The sequence below is a fragment of the Plectropomus leopardus genome, chromosome 10 (assembly GCF_008729295.1).
Source record: "Plectropomus leopardus isolate mb chromosome 10, YSFRI_Pleo_2.0, whole genome shotgun sequence".
Lineage (NCBI taxonomy): Eukaryota > Metazoa > Chordata > Actinopteri > Perciformes > Serranidae > Plectropomus > Plectropomus leopardus.
The window spans coordinates 13,741,721-13,765,941 of NC_056472.1; the positions used below are offsets into that span (position 1 = coordinate 13,741,721).

Here is a 24,221-nt window from a genome sequence, read left to right on the forward strand (position 1 = left end):
GACTCTCGGCATCCTGTAAACCACAAGAAGGAGTTGACTCAGGCCTATAGAGTGTCGGATCCAAGTAACCTTTTATTAGAAATAAGGGATGGATTAGTCATTGAAATGCTGGCTATTTTTAGTTTGTGGAGTTTTTTGGCAGTAAAACTGGAGAAATTTAACAAGCTGTCAGTACAAAGTGTCAGCAAATAGCAGCTTCAATCTGAACTTTGATTACTGTTACATCCTTAGCAGTATGCAACATGATGCTTCTCTAACAGGAAAACATAAAGAGGCCAAAACTATCTAACTAACTAACTAACTAACTTTAAAATAACTTTTGTCTCATTTTCTGTGTGTAAGTCCATCTTTCTTTTTCATTGCCTGTCGATCACTCTTGGATTCTTTCTCAATCTCATGCAGTGTTCTGTACTTAAGGCCGGGAGGTATTAATCGAAGCTCCAGAGCTCACGCTGCGTTTTCATTCCCCTGTAACTACTTATTTTAAATCACCCTCTCTCTGTCCTTGTTTACAACTCCTCCTACTTCCTCCTCTCTTGTCTCAGTATTCTAACAGAAAATACTATGCTACCCTCAACACAAATGCTAAGTTCACATTATTTTTTCAAAATCTCAGCCATGAAGCCCATCATGGATTTCATTTATTCACTGTGGAAACAGGGTGAACTGTGGCTAGTAAAATATCACACTTGAAAATTTAGGAGAGTCGAGTGAAGTGTACCATTCAAATGATTCTCTGTAAAAAGTGAAGGGAACTCATGGTGATGTACAGTGTTTTGGTCATGACTAAATTTCTAATTCTTGAAAAGTATAAACTAGACATAAGAATGCATATAAATTATGACTGTTAAGTGTGGTGATAATGGTGTGTACTTGTGTGTGTGAGTGAATTAAGGAAAAGCTCTCTGCCATTCTAAGTGTGCAAGTGAAGATTGTATTTATGTGTAAACATTGCATTTTGTTGGCTACAATAATTGAGTTTATTACAATCATCTACATGATTTATGTGGATGAATGTAACTGTAAGAAATTAATCACATTAATTCAGTATCAGCCCCAATAAGCAAGCCCAAAAACAGTGGAGGATAACTTTTCAAATATTATGCAAATAAATTATGTGTCACCCCCCTGAAATGCACCAAACAGAGTTGGAAAAGGAGTCATGTCTCTCATTGGCATTCAGCAGGCGTTTTTATCCTGACACAAACACAGGGGGATATTGGAATACAAAATGGCTGAGTTGCCTGGCTGTGTGACTGTTTTTGTGATAGATTTAAGTCCAAAGATAGATGGTGAAAATTTGAACAGTTGAAGAACTGAGGGAATCTGGCTATAAACCCCAATTTTGAAGAAGGCAATTACCATAGTTTCACAATGGAGAAAGACCAAGGAAAACAGACAGAGAAAGAAAGAGGGAGATGAGTGTGAAACCGAGAAAGCCATGTGAGTTCTGTTTTAAGATTTCAATCTTTTGTGCTTGAACAGGAAAGTCCTGCGGCACATGCTGAGAAAATTCATTCACACATCACTTTAGACACAATCTAAATGATCTGAATGACTACTTTGACTTTATACTCTCTCCTTTGCCACCATGGTTAAATGCCAGTCACCCTGCTGCTACACTCAAAAAGAAATGGAGGCAAAGAAAAGTCCATGTGAAATGAAAAGAAAGGCAACTTAATTCTAATTTATTCTAAAAGCAAAAACATACCAAGGACAAAGTCAAATATTAGACAATGCAAGTGCTTCTTTTTGTGTAAGTATTCAAACATTTAAGTATCCTTTGTGCACTACACAAGAAACTCACAGTATGACTTGATTATTAGTTTTATTATACTGAGATAAGTTGAGTAAAATATTTTGTCCTATTGAAATTTTGTCATTTGTTAATTAGCCTATGAATTTTTGAGTTATGGCTAAAAATGTGTTTTGTGAGGTCACACTAACCCTGACTTTTGACCATCAAAATCTAATCAGTTCATTGTTAAGTGGACGTTTGTGCCAAATTTAAAGATGTTTCCTTATGGTGTTCTTGAGATACTGCGTTCACGAGTATCCATGATAGCATATATGAATAAGGGACGGGACACACGCAGTGTGTTTAACCACCTGAAAAACACAAAGTCGAGCACTTGCGCCTACTCTGTACCAACTTTAAAGGGCATGGAGGCAGGTTGCGTCTGAAGTTTTAAAAGACCATTAGCAGAACCATATCATGGCCTACTTACCAGAAATTTAGAAACTAGAGCTGGTCTTCGTCCAGGCGTTGTTTTAGTGTGTGTAATACGCTGGGACACTACAGATAGCCCTGCACCAAAATGAGCAACCTCTTCTCCATAATTATCATAAACTGATACTTAGGGACAAAAGGAAGATATCTAACGACTGTGACTGGTTGTTTCTCACAACATGACATGCAGTGCACGTTCAGTGTATCGAAGATTAAACTTTTTTTTGTCTCCTTTGGCAGTGCTGTCGCACCCTGAAAAAAAGGTGCTTTGGAAGGTTTGTGCGCTGCAACAGTGTCACTCTCGCTTTGGATTGTGTCAACATTAAACAACGGATTTGAGGGTGCAAAAATGTTTTAGCATGGTTTACTCTTGATGGTTAACCTTTCGTTTAGCCTATGTGTTAGAAACATTAACATCACACTACAGAGGGTAAGTTTCTGCAATAAGGTCCTAAAAAACTAGGTTAGTTAAAAGTTTTTAGTAATTAGTTTGTTAAAAGCGGTTAAAGAATTACTTACAGTAGTGCAGCCTTTTATGGTTGGATCTTTTCAGTGAAAGCTTTAAATTTAGAAAATATCCTGACAAGATCTTCTAAGGTTCAGGAACACAAATCATTAAAACAATTCAATCTATCACTTGTGCTGGAAAACTAAGCCAGATAAGTCCTTAAATGAAGGGACAGGGCTAAACCTTTGATAGCTTTAGGAAGCAGAAGCAAACAACCCAGTACAGTACATTCCAAAGCAGTATCTGTGATTTGACACACAATCGTCCACCACCAGACCATAAATATCCAGTTCCAGTATGATAAATATGTCAAAGATGTTCCTCCTGTTTAAACTTTTGAATACATTTCTACACAGGTCAAGAACTGTCAGATCAGCCAGCATGAACAGGAGGACAGCAAATAAAACTTGTTTTAGTGTACATAAGGACACCTGCCTTTTGTTTGAAGATAGGCTTAGAAGAATTGGGGGTTTTTAAAATAAAAAGTACCTTGTTGGAGTCCATGTGTGTGCGGGGAGTGTATGCCAGTGGTGGAATATTGAGGGAGTGGGGCACAAGGTACTCCTCAGCATCCATCAGGTCCTCCAACTCCTCCTCGTCCAGGAGGCTCTGGAAAAACTTGCTGTCGTTGGGGCTGGGCAGCTTCATGCGGTCGTCACCCTGAGTAAAGTCATGTGGATGCGGAGCATATGCGTGTTCAGTTATTTAGTTTAATTTACTGGCGTAACATCTTGCATAACTATTCCTATTTTATAATTAAAAATTATATTTTTTAGATTACTTTGGAAATATCAGATTAACAAGTAGTTAACACATGGACAAACAGTGGGAAATAAGACTTAAAAAGAGAAAAATTACTGTTTGTTGACATAAATATATGCAAAATAGTTTTCACATTGAGGGTACATTTCTTTCATTATTTTATATATATTAAAACTTTTAGAAATGTAGGAAAAGGAAGTGTCATGCAATTCAGTGTCCAGTACCATATAATATATCTTGTCGGTTTGTCACAAAGATTTACCCACCTGGATGACCAAGTATCTTTGGGGATCACGTGCCATCCGAGTGAACTCTGCTGCCAGCTCCTTGAACTTGGGCCGACTGTCTGCATCTATCATCCAGCCTGAAAAATGTGTTTGTGTCAGTGTCTGAGAGATGTGAAGTGCTCAATACAAATAAGGATATTAATGTTTAAACCAGCGGGTTCTTGCAAATAGCCCTTGACTTTCAATTTGACCCTATTACGGTGCAAGTTTCCCCCCAGCATGTTATTCTCTGTAGTAAGCAAAAGCCTCATCTGTAACATCAAGATCACTTTATTTTCTGACTCTCTGTGAACTTAACTGCATCTAAGTGGGAGGAAAGGTGCAGCATGTAGTGTATGTGTCAGTGGTGATCAAGCAGAGCATATCTGTATTCTTCACACTTTGGTGTCAAGGGTTCTGCCTACGCAGACCACGTCAAATATGTATGCCATGTGCCTTTCTGTGCTATTTGCATAAAAACATTGCTAATAATTTGACTTTGATATGAATTCTCTGAGCCCTAAATTACATACATATTTTATTTTTAGTTCTTGCACATGTGGCTGCAGTGTGGATGACTGTCATCCAACCTGTCAAATAAGTAAGAGTGAGATGTAGAAGGCTACAGCGCCTTGTTAGTTGGATTAGTATTCCTCCTAAAACCACCCACTCATTCCAAAGGTTGCAAGTATGTGACAAAATTGACAAAACTCAGTCAAGCGATGTTTACAACTGATCTATATCATATGAGTGATAAAATGAATAGTCATAGCAATACATGATTTTACCACCTAGGATAACAATAGTAAAGTACAACCTGACCTACAGTAACATGTCAGCGCATTTTGTAGCCAAACACTCAGAATTTCCCACTTCTAAAGGTCTCAAGAGATTCTCCATTCAAACAGTTTTCCATTATATAAAACTTTCTTATATGTTCTGTAATGAACAATTACAGAATTTTTAATGAAGTTCTTTTTTATTGTAATCACTTTTTTCCAATCTAAAGATAAATACTGTTTCATCACTAAAATGGCCATATGGAGTAATGTTCTCGAGTGCCAATTTCTCTGTGAACACATGGGTGTGATGCCAAAGCAATCATGTGATCTGGCCCAGAGTAGAGCCTGTCTAGGTATCCAGGGAAATAAGAGATAGCGATCGAAACACAGAGAGAGGTAGCTTTACACACAAGTAAACACATACAGATACAAGATAAAGATATGTTAAAATGATCATCTTTTATCTCTGTGCCACGTTTAGAGCCAGTAAAGCTCCTGAATATTAAGAAGTGCAATTTCACCTGCATTTCCATCTGTGTATTTGGGTATATGATTTCTGCATGTAAAGTGGTGCAAAAAGAAAGGAAGATAACAGGCAGGTGACAGCGACCTGTCCCTGCTGTGTTTGCGTGTGTGTGTGTTTGTGCGTGTGCTTGCCAGGTTGGCGTAGGTTCAAGGTGTCAGTAAGAGCCAAGGTGACAGTGAGGGCCAGAGGCTGCAGTTTGGAGACTACAGAATGAGACCTGGGTGGCGCTGGCACCAAGCCTTTGTCCTGGCAGCAGTGGCCAGAGGTTACTATGCCACCTGCGACCCCAGTGCCTGACGACATGACAGTGGTGACCGACCAGTGAGGTCAACGTGTTTGTGGTGGCAATTAATTTAGTCAGAAAAAATTAATCCCTACCGTAATTCAGTTTAGCAGTTGTTTTTAAGTGAGCTGATTACAATATTCAGAGCATATCTTTGAATCAGAGTCTGATTCAGGCTGACTGCACACAGTTCTTAACACGGAGGTGGCTGAGCCAGCAGTGAGACGCTAAAAGTGCTCACAAAGGCAACAGTGCTGACAGAGTGAACGGTGTTAACCTGGGGAAGAATTGGAGGGTGGGTACTGCGCTTCAGCACCAACGCCTTTCCGCCATCATGGTACATGTTGGCGTTATCAAAAGTAACCACTGTGAGTGCAGAGTGGTGGCCTTTCCAATCCAATACACACACAGGGACTCACATGCACAACTGCACCAGCAACCCAACCTAATAGCCAAACAAAATGTTGGCATTGGGCATTTCTGCAAACTATGGATATGTTAAATTTATATGTAATTATGTAGCAGATTTGATGGAACTTTTTGTTTCTTTCTACGATGCTGTGGTTAACATATGATTAGGTTTAGGCACAAAAAACACTTGGTCCTGGTTAGGAAAAGATCATGTTTTGACTAAAAATACCCCGTTAGGGTGCACATTCCTGGCAGGAAAAGCAGTGATGTTTCTGTAAAAAAACTACAGCTTTTTGTGGCACTGTCCCCACCCATGGGTCACTACAAAACACCCATGTTTTTAGTCTAAAAGCCAATAGAAACACAGCAATAACTTGGTAAAACACAACTGGTTTTGTTTGTTTGGTATGCAGCTTGGCAGCCATTGCACATGGATGACATGCTATCCACCATCCCCTAGACTTCCCGATGACAAAATCAGCTCATATACTATGACACTTTAGAAACATTATTATAATACATATGAAACATGCAAATGTTACATATTTGTGGTTTGCAGAAACATATAATGCCAACATTTTCTTCTGGCAACTGAGCTGGGCTAACTTAACAAAGATCAGAGAAGGACTACAAAATACACAGAGGTAGTGTGACTTCATTCTCTGAGCAGGACACCATTACACCATTATATCTTTACGTAGCAAATAGTTGTTGGCTGCTATAACAATATTCTGAATGTCACATACAACTCCTTTGAGGATTTGTCACTACTATTGACATCAGAGTTGTGTTTTGGTGGCATTTATATGATAACAGCATCCGTTGAATAGACAAACTGAAAAATAACAGCTGGGTTGAATTCTAGAATAGCAATATTTCAGCTTAAAAACTTCATCTTTGACACGACCTAGACCCTCTTTACAAAACAGCTGTTGTGGCATTTTGAAAATCACTCAATAAAAGTGTAATTATTTTTGTTTGCTTCAACTAAAACCCATTTGGCCCTCTCCTCACCCTTAAAATCCATTGGCTTTTCTGCTTCTTTGAAATACAGTAGATAGAAGCAAAAACTAGAAATCATGCACAATATACTCCATATACTCATCTTCAGAAGCTCTAGGATAAATTTTTTGGTATATAATATTTTTTTCCTATACAGTGAAATAGGAAAAAAAAGCTGACTTACCTTCTGAGTCTGTGGTTTGTTGTGATGTTGCACTTGATTATGATATATTTTAAGAAGTTTTTGGTGTTTTGCCCACCCCTCCACTTACATTTGACCATGACCATGTAGACGTCAATGGTGCAGATGGGCGGCTGAGGAAGACGCTCTCCTTTCTCTAGCAGGTCTGGGATATCTCTGGTGGAAATGCCATCATATGGCTTCCCTCCAAAGGTCATCACCTCCCAGATGGTTACCCCTAAGAAGAGGCAAGGAGGAAGAGAGACAGACAAAAGAGAAATGAGATGATGTAAATAAAAGAGAACAAAAGAGGAGAGATTAGTAACGTAGAGCAGAAGAAAAAGTATGCTCGTAGAGAAAAAGACAAGTATAAAAAAGATAAGTAGAATCAAGATGAGAGGAAATGGGTGAGTACAGAATGGTAAAGAGAGGAGAAGATTAAAGAGTTGAGAAGAGGGGGTTTTATAGCAAGCGTAGAGCCAAGTAAAGAGATGACAGGAGGAGGAAGTGAAACAGTTGAAAAAAGCAGACCAGAACAAGTAAAAAAGAAGAGAAGTAAGCAGGAAGAGAAGGTAAAAAAGAAGAGGAGAAGCAAAGAAGTGAGAGAGTAGAGGAGATCAGAGGGGATAGGATGAAGAAGGAGGAGAGACAAAGAGAGAAAACAAAACAAAGAGTAAAGAAGAGTAAAGAAGAGAGGACAAGATAAGAGAGCACACGTCAACAGAGGACGGGAGATGAGTGGAAGAGAGGAACTAATCAGTCTTACAAAGTCATCAGTCAGTCGAAACTTTCAGAACTCTTCAGCCTTAATCATGTTAGTGTTAATGAGCTAATGAGTGGTAAGCAGAGTAAATGCACGCTATAAGATGGAAGTATAATAGCCCCCGGTCATAGAGGACCACAGGGGACATGGACGCACTATCATACTGATACTTTTAATCAAACATGCATTATTCTCTTTGATATGACCCATCTGGCTTTTTTATTTTATTTATTTATTTTACATTTTTTAATGACTTTAAGAGTCATTGGTAGACTTAAACAAGAAATTGTTATTTGAAATATAGCAATGAAATTCCCATAAGGTCGGTCTCTTGATTTAAATCTTGCTGACATACTGATGGCTGCAAAGACTGATTTTAATACTTAAGGATTTAAAGGAACAGATCATTCAGTTTGCATTTTACAGTTAGTGTGACTGCCACATGTTCAAGCAGTTCAAGTAATAGTTCAGATATTTGGAAGTGGGGTTGTATGAAGTACTTACCCATAGTCGGTGTATTACATACAGAAGATATCTGGCAGCATGCCCCCAGTTTGGAGAAGCATGCTGGACTACAACATGAAATCTAAGCATTGTGCTGCTGTGGACAGTGAGAGTATATTAACTGCTTAACCTTTTTGTCAGACAGCCCATTTCAATGGCAATGGTAGACCAGCAGCATCTCTGTTCAGCAATATTAAATCAACGTTTTTATTGATGGAGTCTGGCTGTAAAGACAGTGGCATAACGCCCTCATTTTCCAGTTGGTAAATGATAATGATATTTATTTTTTAGAAAACCTTTTAGGCAGTTAAAATACATTCTGTTGCTGACCTTTACACCACAGTAGATTGTTTGGCTTCCATGTCCAACTGCTGTCTGTTTTTCCAAACTGAGGGTGTGCCGACTGACATCTACTGTTTGTAATATAGTGTCTATAGATAAGCATCCCATATAACCCCACTTCAAAAAATCTGAACTATCCCTGTGCAAAAAAGAAAGACATCAACGCTGATCTCTTGTCCATCAACATTCACTACCCGCTGCCTCTGCTTTAGATCTGCCTGTGTAGAGAACAGTCTTGAGTGTACTGTGTACACAACGTACGCCTTCACAAGATTAACTTGCATACACTATCTACAGCATTCGTGATATCTTTTTTTTTAAATATTTATTTTCCCTCATTCTACCCTCAATCTTACTATTCTGACTTGTGTTTGTATTTGTGGTTTCTGTTGCAACCGTTGCGCCTCTCTGTCTGAACGATTGGCAACCCTGTCAGTCAGTGGACCCCGTGGTCACTAATCTCAGTGAAGGCTCTTCGCTGTTGTGACCCCACAGTGGTGGAATGAACTCACACTGAAGCGAGGACAGCAGAGTTGCTGCCCATCTTCTGTCACAGGCTGAAAACCTGCCTTTTGAGTGTACAGTGCTCTTACACAAGCCATATATTATATCATGTTTATGACAGAATATTTAAAACACAACTCATTAGATACACTGAAAATAAATTGGTAAGTAAGTGTTGCAGAAAAAAATAAAGCAACTACATTAATACTGAAGGGGACTCGAATGTACCTCTGAGAAATGCAATGTAAGATGCATGATAAATAGTGTTTACATATCTAAAATAGAGGCCCTTTTGATATAAGCTAGCATGAATACAACCTAAAAAGCTGGTTATTAACCCACTTTTGCAGTAATCCCAAGATAAAACCTGATCTTTTCTTTTTTGTGATCATTGATTTACAAAGATACACTTAGATGTTTGCACCTTACCCTACCGGCATGCCTTCAACCACAAGTAAGGTTAGACTTTGCTGCAGATTTTTTAGTGACTTTTACCTAACTGTTGAAAAATGACCAAACTCACCATCATGACATCATACTGGAAAATATGTACTAGAGAGTGCTATGACATACTGACATTTTGATGGACTAAATAATGTCCAACAACAAAAATCTATTCAGATGGGGGAGTCTGTATTTGGATATCAATGAAGTGTCTGGTATCCATCCCAACTTAAAGGGCACACAAGGCAGACTATCAATTGCTATGAACACAGTAAGGAGACCACAAAAATGAAAATAGCAATAACATAGTATATTCATACTTTCTGTATTATGAAGTTTTCCTCATTTCAAAGCTTTGGAAATACAATTAGCCCAAATTTTGACACTTACTCTAACTTCTTATTTTCTTCAAACAAAACAGACAGGTTTTTATCTGCTTTCTTACAAAAGTGCAGGCAGGTGATAATACTAAGTATATAGGCGCACTCAGCACGAGCTGCGAGGATTACTGAGCTCACCAAAGTGGGCACAATTCTTGCAAAAACAAGCTTTTCCAAATGAAATACAAAGTTTTGGGGAGAGTTTCATTTGACAACAGAGGCCCAAGATAATTGGCCACCCCCTCGTGTTAATTGCAGCACAGATGATCAGGATTTCTCTGTTTTCCATACCTTCAGCACTAAACATACTGTTATTAATTTAAAAGTCAGGCACTTACAATTTTTGCCATCATCAAACTCTTGCTTCCAAAGAGATTGAATACAATATTATAAGTCACTTTGTACATAGGTTTCAAACATGTCATAGAACATTATTTTAAAAGGAAAATCAAATTAATTGGGTCTCTCTGACATATGAAAATATTGCAGCTCTTTGGGTTTTTTCCACTTCACACAAATTCCCTGAAAGGAAAATATAAAGCTTACCATAACTCCAAACGTCACTCTGATGAGTAAACTTCCTGTAATGGATACACTCCAGAGCCATCCACTTGATGGGCATCTGTCAGGTTGAAGCATAGCATGTCAGTAGTATAGACATGCAACAATCACCATTAAAAAGAGTTAATTTCTTTCTCTCAGATCTCCTGAAATAAAAGTGAAGTAGAAATGACGACATTTGTTCTGAGTTCAGATTAAACTCGGATCATCTGTTGGTGAGGTTTTGGCTCACAATCAATTGTTTTGGCAGAACTGACTGTGTACATTAGAGGGAAGAGAGGTGACAGAATGAAGGAAAACGAGGTTTGATGAAAAAGAAGACAAACACACACATGCACACAAACTCCAGCTGTATTGGAATAAGGTGGGGCAAACGGCAGGGCAGTCTGGGATGCGGCTTAACACCGTGATTAGATTTGAAGGCCAATTCTATTGATTACAGTGATGGAGGTTGAGGGAAAGGGGATGTCGAAGGTTGGAGCGTGTCTGTCTTTCTCTCAGTGGAGAGGATAATACCAGGACGCTCAGCGCTGCTGACGCAAACCATGAGACACAAGAAAGGGGGGTGAGGGAGGATGAAATAGGCTTTTCTGAGAAAAAATGGTTTGAGAACAAAATACTAAAGAGAAAAAGGCTGAACAAAGATTAAAAGAGGCCAGCAGCCCATATACAGAGAGCTCCAAGGACGTATTTGTTTACTATGTTCACAGAGTTTTGAGATCTCCATTACCCAAAAGTAAATAAAACGGTCCAACAGAGCAGAAGAGTATCTCTCGGACTCCACTAAAGCTGTCCTTTGTGATAGGCTAAGTTCCTCCCTCAGGATATAAAACCCTAATTAATGTTAATATCCATTGTTTTCTTTTACTACGTGTCAATGGTATGGTCGAAAATAGTAATTCAATAATATTGTATCTCAATGAACCTCCAAAACCAAACACAATAAACAGAAGATAATGATAACAAGGTCACTCACTGCAGGCTCAAATGGCAATATAGTTCATGTTAGTACAACACAGTAGAAAAGCCACTATTCAATCACTAGCAATATTGTTTTAATAATACTAGAAGTACTGCCACAAATATTAATATTGCCACAAGATACACAAATATCCCTACTACTTAATTCAATTAATATAAAAAAGACGCAGTAATGAAATGGAATTCATATTATTATTATTATTATTTTTTACCAATAGTATTTCAATTGCCTCATAGAAATTAAAACTCTAAATGTGTACCTCAACCTTTCTCTTCCTGCTTGCTGAGAATTAGAGGAGAAGATAAGTACCACTCTTACATCTGTTCATTCAAAATTACCATAGCTTAGAACAAATACTGGAAGCAGGGGCTACAGCTAACTTGGTACTGACTGAAAAATAGCAATATGAACAGCCAGCCCCTGTAAAGCTCACTAATATACATGTGATACCCACATTGTTATGGATTATGGGCTCGGCTATTTCTTGGCCTGAAGCAGTAACCATGATTACATAAAATTGTCAAGTATTTTTTAAGTAAACTTTTCAAATGTTGCAAAAAAGAAATACAAATTTGATGCGTTTCCATCAACTGTTTTAGGAAAATAAACTAGGCTCTGACGTATCTCATGTTTACTTGCTTTCGTCCTGTCCATTGACTTTGCAATAACTGCAATAGCTGTGCCCGGCCACGAAATAGTTAGCTATAACTAACGGCTGCTAGCTTCAGCTTCCATGTTACCATCCAAAAATGAGAGTGGTATTGACCTTCTCATCCAACTATCTGCAGGAAAGCAAAATCGTATTTCCCAAAATTAGATTTTTTTTTTCTGAATTTAGCCTTTCCATTAATAAATATATTACAGTTTGCCACTAAAAACATTTATAATCATTCCATAGTGTAGGCTGAAAGATGTTTACTGTAGACAAAGTGTAGTGTAAAGTGTGTAGTATAAATGACATGTCACAAAGTGTTGACAGGATTTACCTTTCCTCCATCGGCATTATATTCTTTTTCATTAACATCCAGCAGACGAGCCAGACCAAAATCAGTGATCTTGATGTGGTTGGGAGATTTGACCAAGACATTTCGGGCTGCCAAATCCCTGTGCACCAGCCTGCGCTCCTCCAGATACATCATCCCCTGCAACACACACAGAAACACACATACACAGCAATTATTTTCTGTCACGTAAATTTATACACAATGCACTAATCTGCAGGCATTAGAGTGCACTGGCATGCAGTAACCTGCACAAACACACACATGAAAGTCTGACTCCTGTTTAACATCACCATCTGTCTTCATCATCATCATCACTGCCACCATCAAGACCCCATTAGAATTTCTATAATTATTTGTGTCATCATCATTACGGCCACATTGTTATTTTTATGGTTATAATTGCCATCAATCAACAGCTAGACTGTGGAAAAGCCCTCTTTATTGCCAAATGCTTGGCGATGCAATAAAAGCAGCATCCATAAGCATCAACCCAGAGGCAGGTTTTCAATTAAAAACAGGACCCATAGGAGAGAGGCATGTTGGAGTAAAACATTTCATTCAGTACATTTACTGAACAATTAAGAGCCCGCCTCTCTGCTCTTTTTTCCTGTCTACACTTTAATTAATAATGATTATCTGCCTCTGACAAAGGCAAAGACGTTTTCTCTGACATTATTAGATGTTCAGATGAGGTTTCCATGTAATGGAACTACCAAATTCATCTCTAGGGAATCTTAGCCACCAATTTTCAGGAGAGTATAGAGCCACCCCTTAAAACCACTTTAAGTGTCAAACATGGATTGCAACATTGGAAACACACACACACATATTATATATTTGTCAATAAGAGGGGTTGTTACTATTTTTCTTGGGAAATTAAAAACAAAAGAAGTATATTTACTGATTTAAAAAAAAAATAATTCTACTTGCAGTGTTAAACCAAAAGTATCTGTCAGCCTTCTAAATATGAGCATCACCAGCAAAGCCAACCCTGTCTCTGAGAAATTACATTTGTATATTACCAGACTGTTTTCATAATTACCTTGTGGTGAGAATGTAATTGCTGCCTGAATTATGGTCAGAGAGGTTTCTTTGACATTATGAAACACTACATTTATGTACCATGCTGCTTTCACAAGCGCAGGACTGTCACACCAGACCCCTGGGTTCATGTCTGGACACCTATCTGTGGTTTAGGCAACACAAACACATGATTAAATGTTCAAAGTCCCATATTACGCTCATTTTAAGGTTCATAATTGTATTTCAGATTTCTGTTTGAACATGTTTTTTCCTTTAATGTTCAAAAAACACTGTCTGAATGTACCTGCATTCACCCTCTTTCTGAAACCCCTCTGTTTTAGTGCATGTCTCTATAAGACCCCCTTTAGACAAAAGCCCAGTCTGCTCTGATTGGTCAGTGTTTCAAAGTCCTCTACATCTGTGCTCTCAGTCTTTGCACCAACATTACAGCCGGGGAATGACTGTAATAGTACAATAGCAGCAGATTATACCTTTATATATTACAGTTGTGACATCACAACTTGTCCTGATGGCTTGTTTAAAGGCACAATTTCTGATATGGACTGTGTGCATTTCTCTGTGGACTGATTGTTTTGATACTTTCAAAGTATTTAACACCTGTACCAGCTTTATTCTAAAAATCAAAAAACAAACATGTATTGGACCTATAATAAAAATATGTGATGATGAAAAATGGGTGGAGAGTTTATTGCAATAAACTGCCATACTGCTTAGTTTCGCAGAAAACAAATGAAATATGTTTTCAGTAAACATTGTGCTGATAAGTTCAGTATCAACATTTAGCATTAGTATGTTAAATAGCAACATTTCCACATTATTTTTAAAGAAAGCTTATTTTAGTCTGCATAACTTTTCCCTGAGAAATGCATTTGAGAGACAGGTCAAAGCAGATTGAAAGTTCAGTCTGACACAAAATGCCGATAATGTCCTCGAGCTACAAAAGAACAGCTCTGTATAGGCATTAAAAACCTTTTCAGTTGCATCTAAAGTCTACACTGCCTATTGTGCATCACAGCAAGAGTGGACCTGAAGGGAAAAAAAGATGAGATCCGAAGAGAGGGAAAGATGAAAAAAAAAAACAACAAAAAAAAAAAACGATTTCAAATTGGACGAGCAATAACAGAAGCCACTTTGTTTGAAGTGGCGAGAGCACAGAAAAACAAGGCCTCATTTGAAACCATAACAAATTGGATTTAGCTGGAATGGGCCGGAATGAAGGGAAGAGTGGATGTAGGAGGGGAGCGGAGGAGGGCTGTGGGGATAGGTGGGGTTGAGTGGCCACAGTCTAAGGGGTGAGATTACACTGGTAAGGCTATAATCACACTGCCTCATTTGGCGCCCTCCCAGGAGAGAACATGTGGTTTCAGCACACACCTGCGCATTTACACACATGCCTGCAGACATGCAACTCACATTACGGTACACCTGCGTGTGTGTGTGTATTTAATGGTGAGGGTTAGAGAGAAGACTGACTACTTTAGACATGACACAACATTAAAATAAACACACACACACGAACAGGGAACACGTCCCCATTGCCAATTTGTGTTTCATAGGATAGAGAGAGAATGGTCCACCTTACTCTGCCTCTGACTGGCTTACCCTGACTTTCTCACTCTAAACAAAGGCAATGAGGACTAGACAAACAGAGGGAGAGTAGGGTGGGTTATTTCTTCACAATTCTAGGGTTTGCAAATTTGCATCCCAACCAGTATTCAGAACATGGGCATTTGTCCCTCCCCGCAAAACATGAAAGTAGCAGAGGACTTTTATTTTAACAAAAATTAAAGACATTTACACCATAAATTGATGCAGAAAATATTCATAAATATTCACCAAAATGTGGGAAATTAAGAGTTTGATGCTCAAAATTTTCTGTCAGGGTACTCCAAACTTTCCATTTCATATGTTTCCCCTCCATTGCTGAAACATCATCTACGCTCTTGGTCTTTGTTATTGTTCTTTTGCACATGTGGGTCAGTTCAGACCCTTGACCAGGAATCTGATAATGGTTACATTTAAAAGATAATGTGAATAGCTAAACAAAAAAAATTGTATCCAAGCAACAAATCCAAGTGGAGCACTATGTCCTGCAGTGTGATTGTTATGTGGTGAATCTTGTGGACTGGACTTGACCTTCCCAACAGTGAAAGGTTTAGTGAGGATATGTTCATGGTTCCTGATAAGCTCTAGCCTGATAATCCCACTGAATTGCCATTTCACTTCATTAATTAGTCTGACATCATTTTTTAAATGCCTGTCTGATCGGATGGATGGGTGGACAGAGATCGTGTTATAGTATGTCACAGGCCATTGTTTGATCCACTGACAGCAATCATGACATTGATAGATTCAAAGATGAGCAGCAGCCAAGAAGCTTAATTGAAGGATTACTTTGTGCTTATTTGTTTTGTGTTTCCTGAATGCCTGTTTAGTAACTCAACATTAACCAAACTGGTGCAATGACGTTGGTAGACTCCATGATGCTCTAAACTCTAAAGTGCCAACTATGATTCATGAGATCATGGTGAAGTGCACAGCGCTCTCATGGATAAAACACAGTCTGATGATCATTAACTGCTGTTCATGTTTGCTTGTAGGAATATCATCACTGGCCCCAAGCTCAATAAACTCTCGTGAGCCAAATGTTAGCTCAGCTGCTAACCATTGTTGCCAATTTAGGAATATGTTACTCTGATATCAGATTTATGAATTCCTGGCAGCCACATTTAAGTGACTAATAAAATAACATACAGTATCTTCCAACACAAGAATGAGTGGGTGCTGATTGCCAAAACATTTTGTAATAAATGTACAGTATGGCTTATGCAATTTTTTTCTGCTTAGGTGTTTGATCCAAAGAGATCTGATCCAAATTTAGAAAATAGGACTCACCAGCTTACGTGTAAACACTTTTTGGAGGAGACAATACCTAGAACCCTTGAAAATAGCCAATGCTGCTGGCTCTAATAATAATGGGTTGTCTTGTGCAGCAGTGTGACCTCACATCTAAAGTCAAGGCAGAAAAAATGTCTAGAAAAGTGACAGTCATGCAGACAAAGAGATTGCTGATCAGCATCAAAAGAGTGTTCAAGTGTTCATTCTTCTCTTTGCTAAGTTTTCCTGTCTCTAGAGTGTTTTTGTCCAACTCTTTTGAGCATGCACTGCTCAGTGTGATATACTGAAAGGGCAGAATTGAGAAGGATAAAGGTTGGTCATCTGAGGCATCCCATGATGGCCACTGCCCCCACCTCCCAAATCAGCAAATTCTATTTTTGTGTGTATGTCATGGTATACACTGCCAGGTTTCTGACAAACTCTTATTTGTACATAAATCGCGCCCAGTAATCTCCTCAATTTTCAAGACAATTAAGCAGAGGAGGGAGAATGGATGGCTTGGCAACCCGTGAATTTTAATTTGCCAGCACAATGAGATTGAGAGGGGGAGGTGATGGAAGTGTGCAGAGTGGGAAGTGGCTGCAGACTTGCGTGAGGAACAAACTTTTTTTTTCTTTTTCTACTCGGTTGCTCTCATTTACTGCCCTCCCATGTGGACATGATGAGAACAAGTCACTGCCAGAGGTTTGTAATTGCACCAAACCTGGATGCGACAGCCAGGGAGATGCCAGTTGTCAAAGCTGTATTTCAGGTAAGCCTGCCACCAGTGAAAATCCATGGGCTTCGGGCACACTCTGTTATGATCACACCTCCAGACACGGGCTGCTTTCCAATCAATAGGGATCAGGCCTCATGCCCTAAGCCCCGCACATGAAGGTTTTACATAGGGGAGCACACCGTGGAAAAAAATCTCAGTGATAGGAGAGGAAATGTCAAAGCTCGAAGTCACATAGAAATTCAAGTAAAATACATTGTTACCAGTTTGTTATAAAAGTACAAAGCTTTTCTACATGTTTACAGTGGCATAAAAATGAATCTTCATTTTTTTTGCATGCTATAAAGGACAAAAGTTCACACCATGTTTGTATTTTTGAGTTTCTATGTAATCTTCAACAACTGTCATCTTCGCTATCCGTTATTTTGATTGTCATTGCAGTGGGTGTAGACAATATTAATAGCTGCTTGATTCACTGGAGTATTTCACTGCTGAAGAGAAGGTATTTTCATAAAAAGAAGCTGTTAAAGCAGAGGAAAGATGCAAATTCTTTTGAAATTAGTGCTACATGACCAGATAAAAAGGGTTTTGGCATTCACCTCTGCTCAAGAGGTGGAAAGCCTACAACTACCAGAATGCACTGCACAGCACTGGCCCAATAAACGCTTCTGCTTGTAGGTGATGTAATGCCAAGTCATCATAACTGAGGTTAGAAATAGTCAGTAACAGAATCTTGGTTTTTATTTGATCAGCGCTGCTTAGTTTTATCAGCCTCCATTTTCAACGTGCAGTTAACAGCCTTTTTATTCTCAAACTCTCTCTACTACAGCTAAACAGAGCACTAAAATAGGTTTCTGAAAACATTTCGATCTGAGTTTTAAAGGGGGTGGGGGGGGGGGGGGGGGGGGTCTGTCTCTTGACCCACTTCTATACTCTTTGTGTCAGTGGTGGCAGTGAGGTGGTTGGCAACACAAAAACGTGAAAGTATAGCCTGTAGTTCGAGCAACAGCTGTCATGTTTTGAGTCCTCTAGAGATGTTTAGCTTCGGGGGATGGTTGATCTTGGCACTGCTTAGATGGAGGGAAGTTTACCACAGTTCATTTACATATACCCCCACATTGTTATGATATAAAGCTGGTTGAAAAGTAGTCCTTTAAATGTATAGAACATGAGCAGAGATACTCTTCAGTGTAAATAGTGGTGAAGGAAATCCCATTTATAGAAAAAGAAAGGTGAACATAGTGCTACAAGTCTGCATGCAGGATGCTTAACCGCCCTATCAGCAGTCAGGAGAATTACTGCTCTCTGGGAAAAAAAATCTGACCTCCCGTCATGGTTATTTATGCTTATTTCAAAGACTCATGCGAATGAAACTTGAGTGGATGGGATAGTCGTCAGATTTTGATGTGCTTTGTGAAGACAGATTTTTCGGGGGGGGTTAGTGGCAAAGGGCTGGAGATTAAATCAATAGGAAAAGAGCGAGGAGAGGTGGTGCCCATTTTTCAGCGACTGGCACTTTCCACTGTTGTTTATTTTGGCAAGATAGATACATACACACACACACGCACAGCTGCACACAGAGGAAGCTGTCAACATGCACTGGTGGCACACTCACAGGAATCTATAATCAAGTGATTCATCCTTATTCAATGGTATTCATGAGGAAACACTTCTAATGGGATTGAACATCCTACAGAGGCTCTATAAACCTCTTGTGTGTTCTCTTTCTTTAGTAAGAGTGCGTGTTAGGTGATCCGCCTCCTGTGTTAGGGTCAGTATGACGTCCCTCACTGTGGATTTGTGCCCAGATTGAAACAAGAGGAAGTCATTCTTGGAGCTCACAGCCTGGCAACAAGTATATGGCGGCTGTGTCTCCGGAGCTACAGTGGTCGTCTACCAGTTGTAATGTTAGTGGTTTGATCATTGGCCCCTGCAGTTTACATGTCCAAGCGTCCTGGGGCAAGATGGTGAACCCTGAGTGTGTGAGCACAATGTGATTTAATGTTTGTAACAGAGCAGGTGGCACCTTGTATGCCTTGTATACCTCAGCCACCAGTGTTTGAAAGTGTGTGCGCATGGATTGAATGGTGCTTATGTCATGAAAGAGTTTTGAGTTGTCCCTAAGAACAGAAAAGCAATGCAGTCCAATTATCATATATTGTGATTAATTTATTACTATTTATTACTTAAACTTTAAACTTTTATTATGTAAACTTATCAAACCAAATGTTAGCATACGTGCATTATTATGTGGTGGATATGTTGAAACTTTAGGTTTCAACAATGCTGTGGTTATGGTAAGGAAAAGATCATGTTTTGGCTTAAAGAAACGGACAAAAAAAAAGAGAAAACACAGGGATGCATTCCGGATTAGAAAAGCAGCAATTCTCAGTAAAAAAATAACCCCCTTTCTTGCCTCTAGCCTAGCCAAAAAAGCAGTGATGTCTTGGTAAAAACCAACGCTTGCAATGCCACCATATCACCAGGAGAAGCGGCAAAATCTCAGTAAAAAACAACCACTTTTTGTGCTACTATCGCCACTGGAACACCAGCAATATCTGAAAACCAACCACCATCTGAAAGCCAACCGCTTGTTATGCCACTATCCCAGACAGAGAAGCAGTAATGTATCAGTACAGAACAATTGTTTTGTGTACCTAGAAAGCCATTGGGAACACAGCAATGACTCACTAAATCACAACAGGTTTTGTTGTTTGTTGGTCTCTAACAGTGGTCTGCAACTTGGCAGGCCACGGTATCATGCATCCAATATTTCTTTTACCTCCAGATGACAAAGTCAGCTCATGTTCTATGTCAGTGACGAAACATTGATATGATTCATATGAAATGCATTAATGTAATGTAGTCATGGTTCGCAGAAATGTATGATGCCAATATTTTCTCCTGGTTTAGATGTGAACTCTGGCTGGACTTTAAGCAATATGTAATTTTATAATAATAGGTAAATACCCAAAAGCTATAACAAATTGCAGTGAAATGTACCTTTGCTTCTTACTAAAAGGATGTCATTTGTTGTGGGATACTGTACATTTCTTTTCAAGTGCAGGATACCAGACTCTGTACAAAATTGTAATTACTGTGAATGAGAAAAATTCTATTCTGAACACTGATCAGCACATGACTCATCTGTATTGTTTATCTCTTTTATAGTGCAGCCTTTTTGGCTCATTTTAACTGGGATGCCAGTGTTTCTGGAGGGCACAGGATGTTTGGTGACTGTCTATTTTGTGTTATCATTCTGTGAATAACGGCGCAGTTTTATTGGAGGTTCGTGACACCAGTGCAGCATCTGCCTGACGTGGTGCATGTTTAATGTATGGTTTGGATATAAAAAGACCCCAGTGGGCATGAGAGAAGGTGAATCACTGTTTAAGGAATGAGGTGAAACGAATCAGACCAATGTGGAAGAGAAACTGAGAGAAAAAGGGGGGAGAGGATAACACAATGCTGATGAAAGCGGTAGGCTTTCATTTCATTTTGAGCTCCCATGTCAGAATGAATTTAGAAAATGACATTAGGGGGCAGCTTGAATATGAACAATTTGTCTGTACTCAGACTGTGTTAGCAGTGTGTGAGGGGAACCCTTGTCTATATACATTTATTCTCTCTGATGAACGCTTAATGCAGAATCCACTGCTGTATTTAGAGCGGAAAGGAGGGTTTGCCCTCTTATATGAACATACAAACACCCGTAATAGAAGAGGCACAGTATGAAATAATCCCTTTTAATTAATAATCAGGAGGCATAAGGCTTGTACTGATTAAATACAATGATACATGAATATGGATCATTTATCAAAAAGTGTCTGCAACATTCAAAATGGTTTTCAGCCACATTTTGTTTCACACTGTGAGTTGGGATGGAAGCATTATGCCAATCTTCATCTTTACTTAAGTCTTGAGTCAAATGATATGTGGCCTCTGACAACAAAAAAACATCACAATACTGTGAGAAGAAGTATTTGCTATTTTTTTGACTTGCTGGAGAGAAAGTATTTTTCTTGTATTCTGAATTTATCACACAGTGCTGTGTTTTGAGCTCTGCATACCTAGAAAATCTGTATGCAAATATGATGGGCTGTTAAAAACTGAGAACAGAACATTTGACTTTCTTGCCAGCAAGTGTTGAGTGTAGAATTATTACACACACACGCACGCACGCACACACACACACACACACACACACACACACACACACACACACACACACACACACACACACACACACACACACAGACAATCCTCAATTGTGCATAAAGCATTCATGGATGCCTCGGAGCTAGCAAGCTGGCCCAGATCCTCTAGTAGAATGAAGTCTCTCTCTTCCCTCTCTATCGCTGCTATCTCTGGTTCAGCATTAATAAAAGGGGTTACTGAAGCAATTCAAATGCCAATTGAAGTCAAGTCAAGGTCTTCACTCACCCAGTGACCTACTATATCAATTTTCTGACCTGTGCTCTCATGCTGTAAGAATTTATTACAAAGGATAAGTTTGTATCAACACAGAATAACAATTTCTTGAACCTTAAAGGAATACTTAAACCTCAAAATGATCATTTTTATAACAATTACTCCATGTTACGCTGAATTTGAGGAGAAAACATGGTTTTCCAGAATGCCTCCAGTACACGAATAAACCAAAACAGAGGAAGTATTTAATTAACTGAAGTCACAGGGAATCAGGTTTTAAGGGATACTTTTCTGACTTTCATCCAGGTCCAGGTTTGTGTCATCACAATGTGTGCAGTGTATGCATGCTTTTTCCCATGCCGCCAGCTCCAGGAGCTCATGGCCCATCTGCCGGACATTTGCTCGATGACACATTTTGCATCATATATCAATACGTTGCAAAGGCGAGGACTTCCCCATACTGCCTACTCAGGGAGAAGCCAAACACCTGCACAGACAGCACACACAGCAATGACAGAGACCTGTGTGGAAATGGAAAAGTATTCCTTTAACAGCAAAATTACATTAAAACATCAATTTACAAACTCTCATATAACTTGTAGGATTAGTACTTCCCATGTTTAAATATAGTTTTTCTGTTGTTGATAGATTTATTGTTCACAGTAGCTGCATGCAAGAAAGACAGTTTTTGTTACAAATTCAACAAAACGCAGTGAGTTACTGATATGCAAATGGTCAGTTGGGGGTTGAAGTATTCCTCTAATGCTGCAGGCTACTTAAGTGCTCCATGTTAAGTCTAAAGGCAGGATGAGTTGGGTGTATTTGTGGTGAAAACAAGCACACAAATGCAACTGTGTGAAAGCAATAATTTACAAAAAACTAACCAATCCATAAATTAATTTTGAGAGATTGAAATTTTGCCCATTTCCAACAGTATTTCAGAAAAAAAGGGGGAAATGCCAAATAGCAAACCTCTCTAAGAACCTGTGTTTTGCACCAATGTGAAAGTCTCCATCAACTGTAATTTCAACAAAACATTTCTGTCCTCCTGAACTACCTTGAATTAGCCACCAATAACAAAATATGTCAAACTAACCTTTTGACATATATGGTTAGGGAGTTCTTATCTTAAACATAGAGTAAACATTAACAATATGAATCGCTAAATTCTCTCAGGAACAACCTCTCAGATTCATAGTGACTCTGTAGCCTTAGTGTCACAGTGATGTTTTTTCAATCAGGAACACAAAAAGCAGCGTCTGACATCTGGCATTGAAAAAGGCTTTTTAAAACATGATTTGAGCACATCAGGGCTGAATGAATTTGTCTCATGTGATTATTACACGGAATTCTTATGTCATAAACAACTTATTAAGACCTTCTTTGCACGTGTCTCATACCCAGTTTCTATCTAGATATACTTTAATCTGATTACATTTAAATCTGATGATAATGTCTCTAGTGTCCACAGTGCGATCTGACTGAGATCTGATTGCTCTGCTGCTGTCCAGCTCAAACAACCCAACGCAACCTCAAACTCTCCTACCCCTGCCATGGGCGGTATCATGGTATTATGGTATACCAGGGTATTAAAAAATCCTGATGGTGTGATTTGAAATATTATCGAAAATATGGACCCTCATTTTTCCATTGACTTAATACCAGAGAGGCTGTATTGACAATGTTTTGCATGCAGTGCATATCATATGCCCTGGAGGTTGCACTTGGGCTACACTGCGTGAGTGTGTGTTCACATTGACAGTGTTTGTTGTTGTTGCGGCGCTGCTGCAGAGCTGCCTACTGTCGTAACTACTGTATTTCTATTATTAGCGTTGCGCACGTATACAGTCATATACCGTAAAACCCAGTGAAATGCAAAAATTGATACGGCCCAAGTTTTTTTTGCCTTTTTATAGCTAATATTGGTGTAAAATAAAACAAATGTGAAAAAAAATCTTGGCTGGTCCATAGTTTTCTTACAAATGTCAGATTCAGAGAGGGCGATTTAGAAGGCAGCAGCAAGGTCGACAAGGGTTAAACAGGCCTACCTGATTGTAAAGATAGTGACAACAGGAAGAGTGCATTAAAGATGAGGGAGACACAGCAGCAGCAGCTTCACTGTGAGGTGAGGGTGAGCCGCTTCTACCTCGCTAGTCTGGAACACAGTTACAGTATGTATTTCCGCCCATGTAGTTGTTGTATGTGAACTGCAATTGCATTAAACCTTAAGTTCAATGAGGTCACAATGCTCTGAAAGGTGTTTTGGCCAATCGAATTGCAACCCGTCCTCAAAGTTTTGAGTACATTTAGACCTGTACTTTCATGTGGTCCAGCACTGTCTGATTGCAATCTAAATTTAATGTAAAATGTAAAGCGGTCAGAGTTGTTCTGGCAATATTGGAATCCTCCTGCACTTGTAAACTGAGCCAGAAACTAAAAGCAAACTTTTATAAGCACCTAGGTAATGGTCATGTCAGACATTTATTGCTACTTCATAATGTTATCAAAGTCTGTTTAATTGGGAAAGGGCCAAAATGAGAGACTACAAAAACTACAGAAAATACTGATTAAGTTGAAATTTTTGTCTTCTTTATTTATTCTGTTTACGTTGTCAGCTTAAACACATGCAAAGGTTTTAAACCCACTGTCCAAAGAGTTTAACATGCTGCTGACCAGAATTAAGATTTCTATGTCCTTT

The 24,221-nt window shown here is 38.9% G+C and overlaps 1 protein-coding gene across 1 annotated transcript in view; it reads right to left on the reverse strand.

The window, feature by feature from the left end:
• The window catches only part of erbb4b (erb-b2 receptor tyrosine kinase 4b), a 410,234-nt gene that overhangs the window by 12,760 nt on the left and 373,253 nt on the right, over positions 1–24,221 (reverse strand). Inside the window, exons 21-25 of the mRNA XM_042495287.1 lie at positions 12,418–12,573; positions 10,435–10,510; positions 7,043–7,189; positions 3,767–3,864; positions 3,228–3,398 (exon numbers count right to left, since the gene is read on the reverse strand). Coding sequence (XP_042351221.1) covers positions 3,228–3,398; positions 3,767–3,864; positions 7,043–7,189; positions 10,435–10,510; positions 12,418–12,573 — 648 coding nt within the window. The remainder of the gene's footprint in view (positions 1–3,227; positions 3,399–3,766; positions 3,865–7,042; positions 7,190–10,434; positions 10,511–12,417; positions 12,574–24,221) is intronic.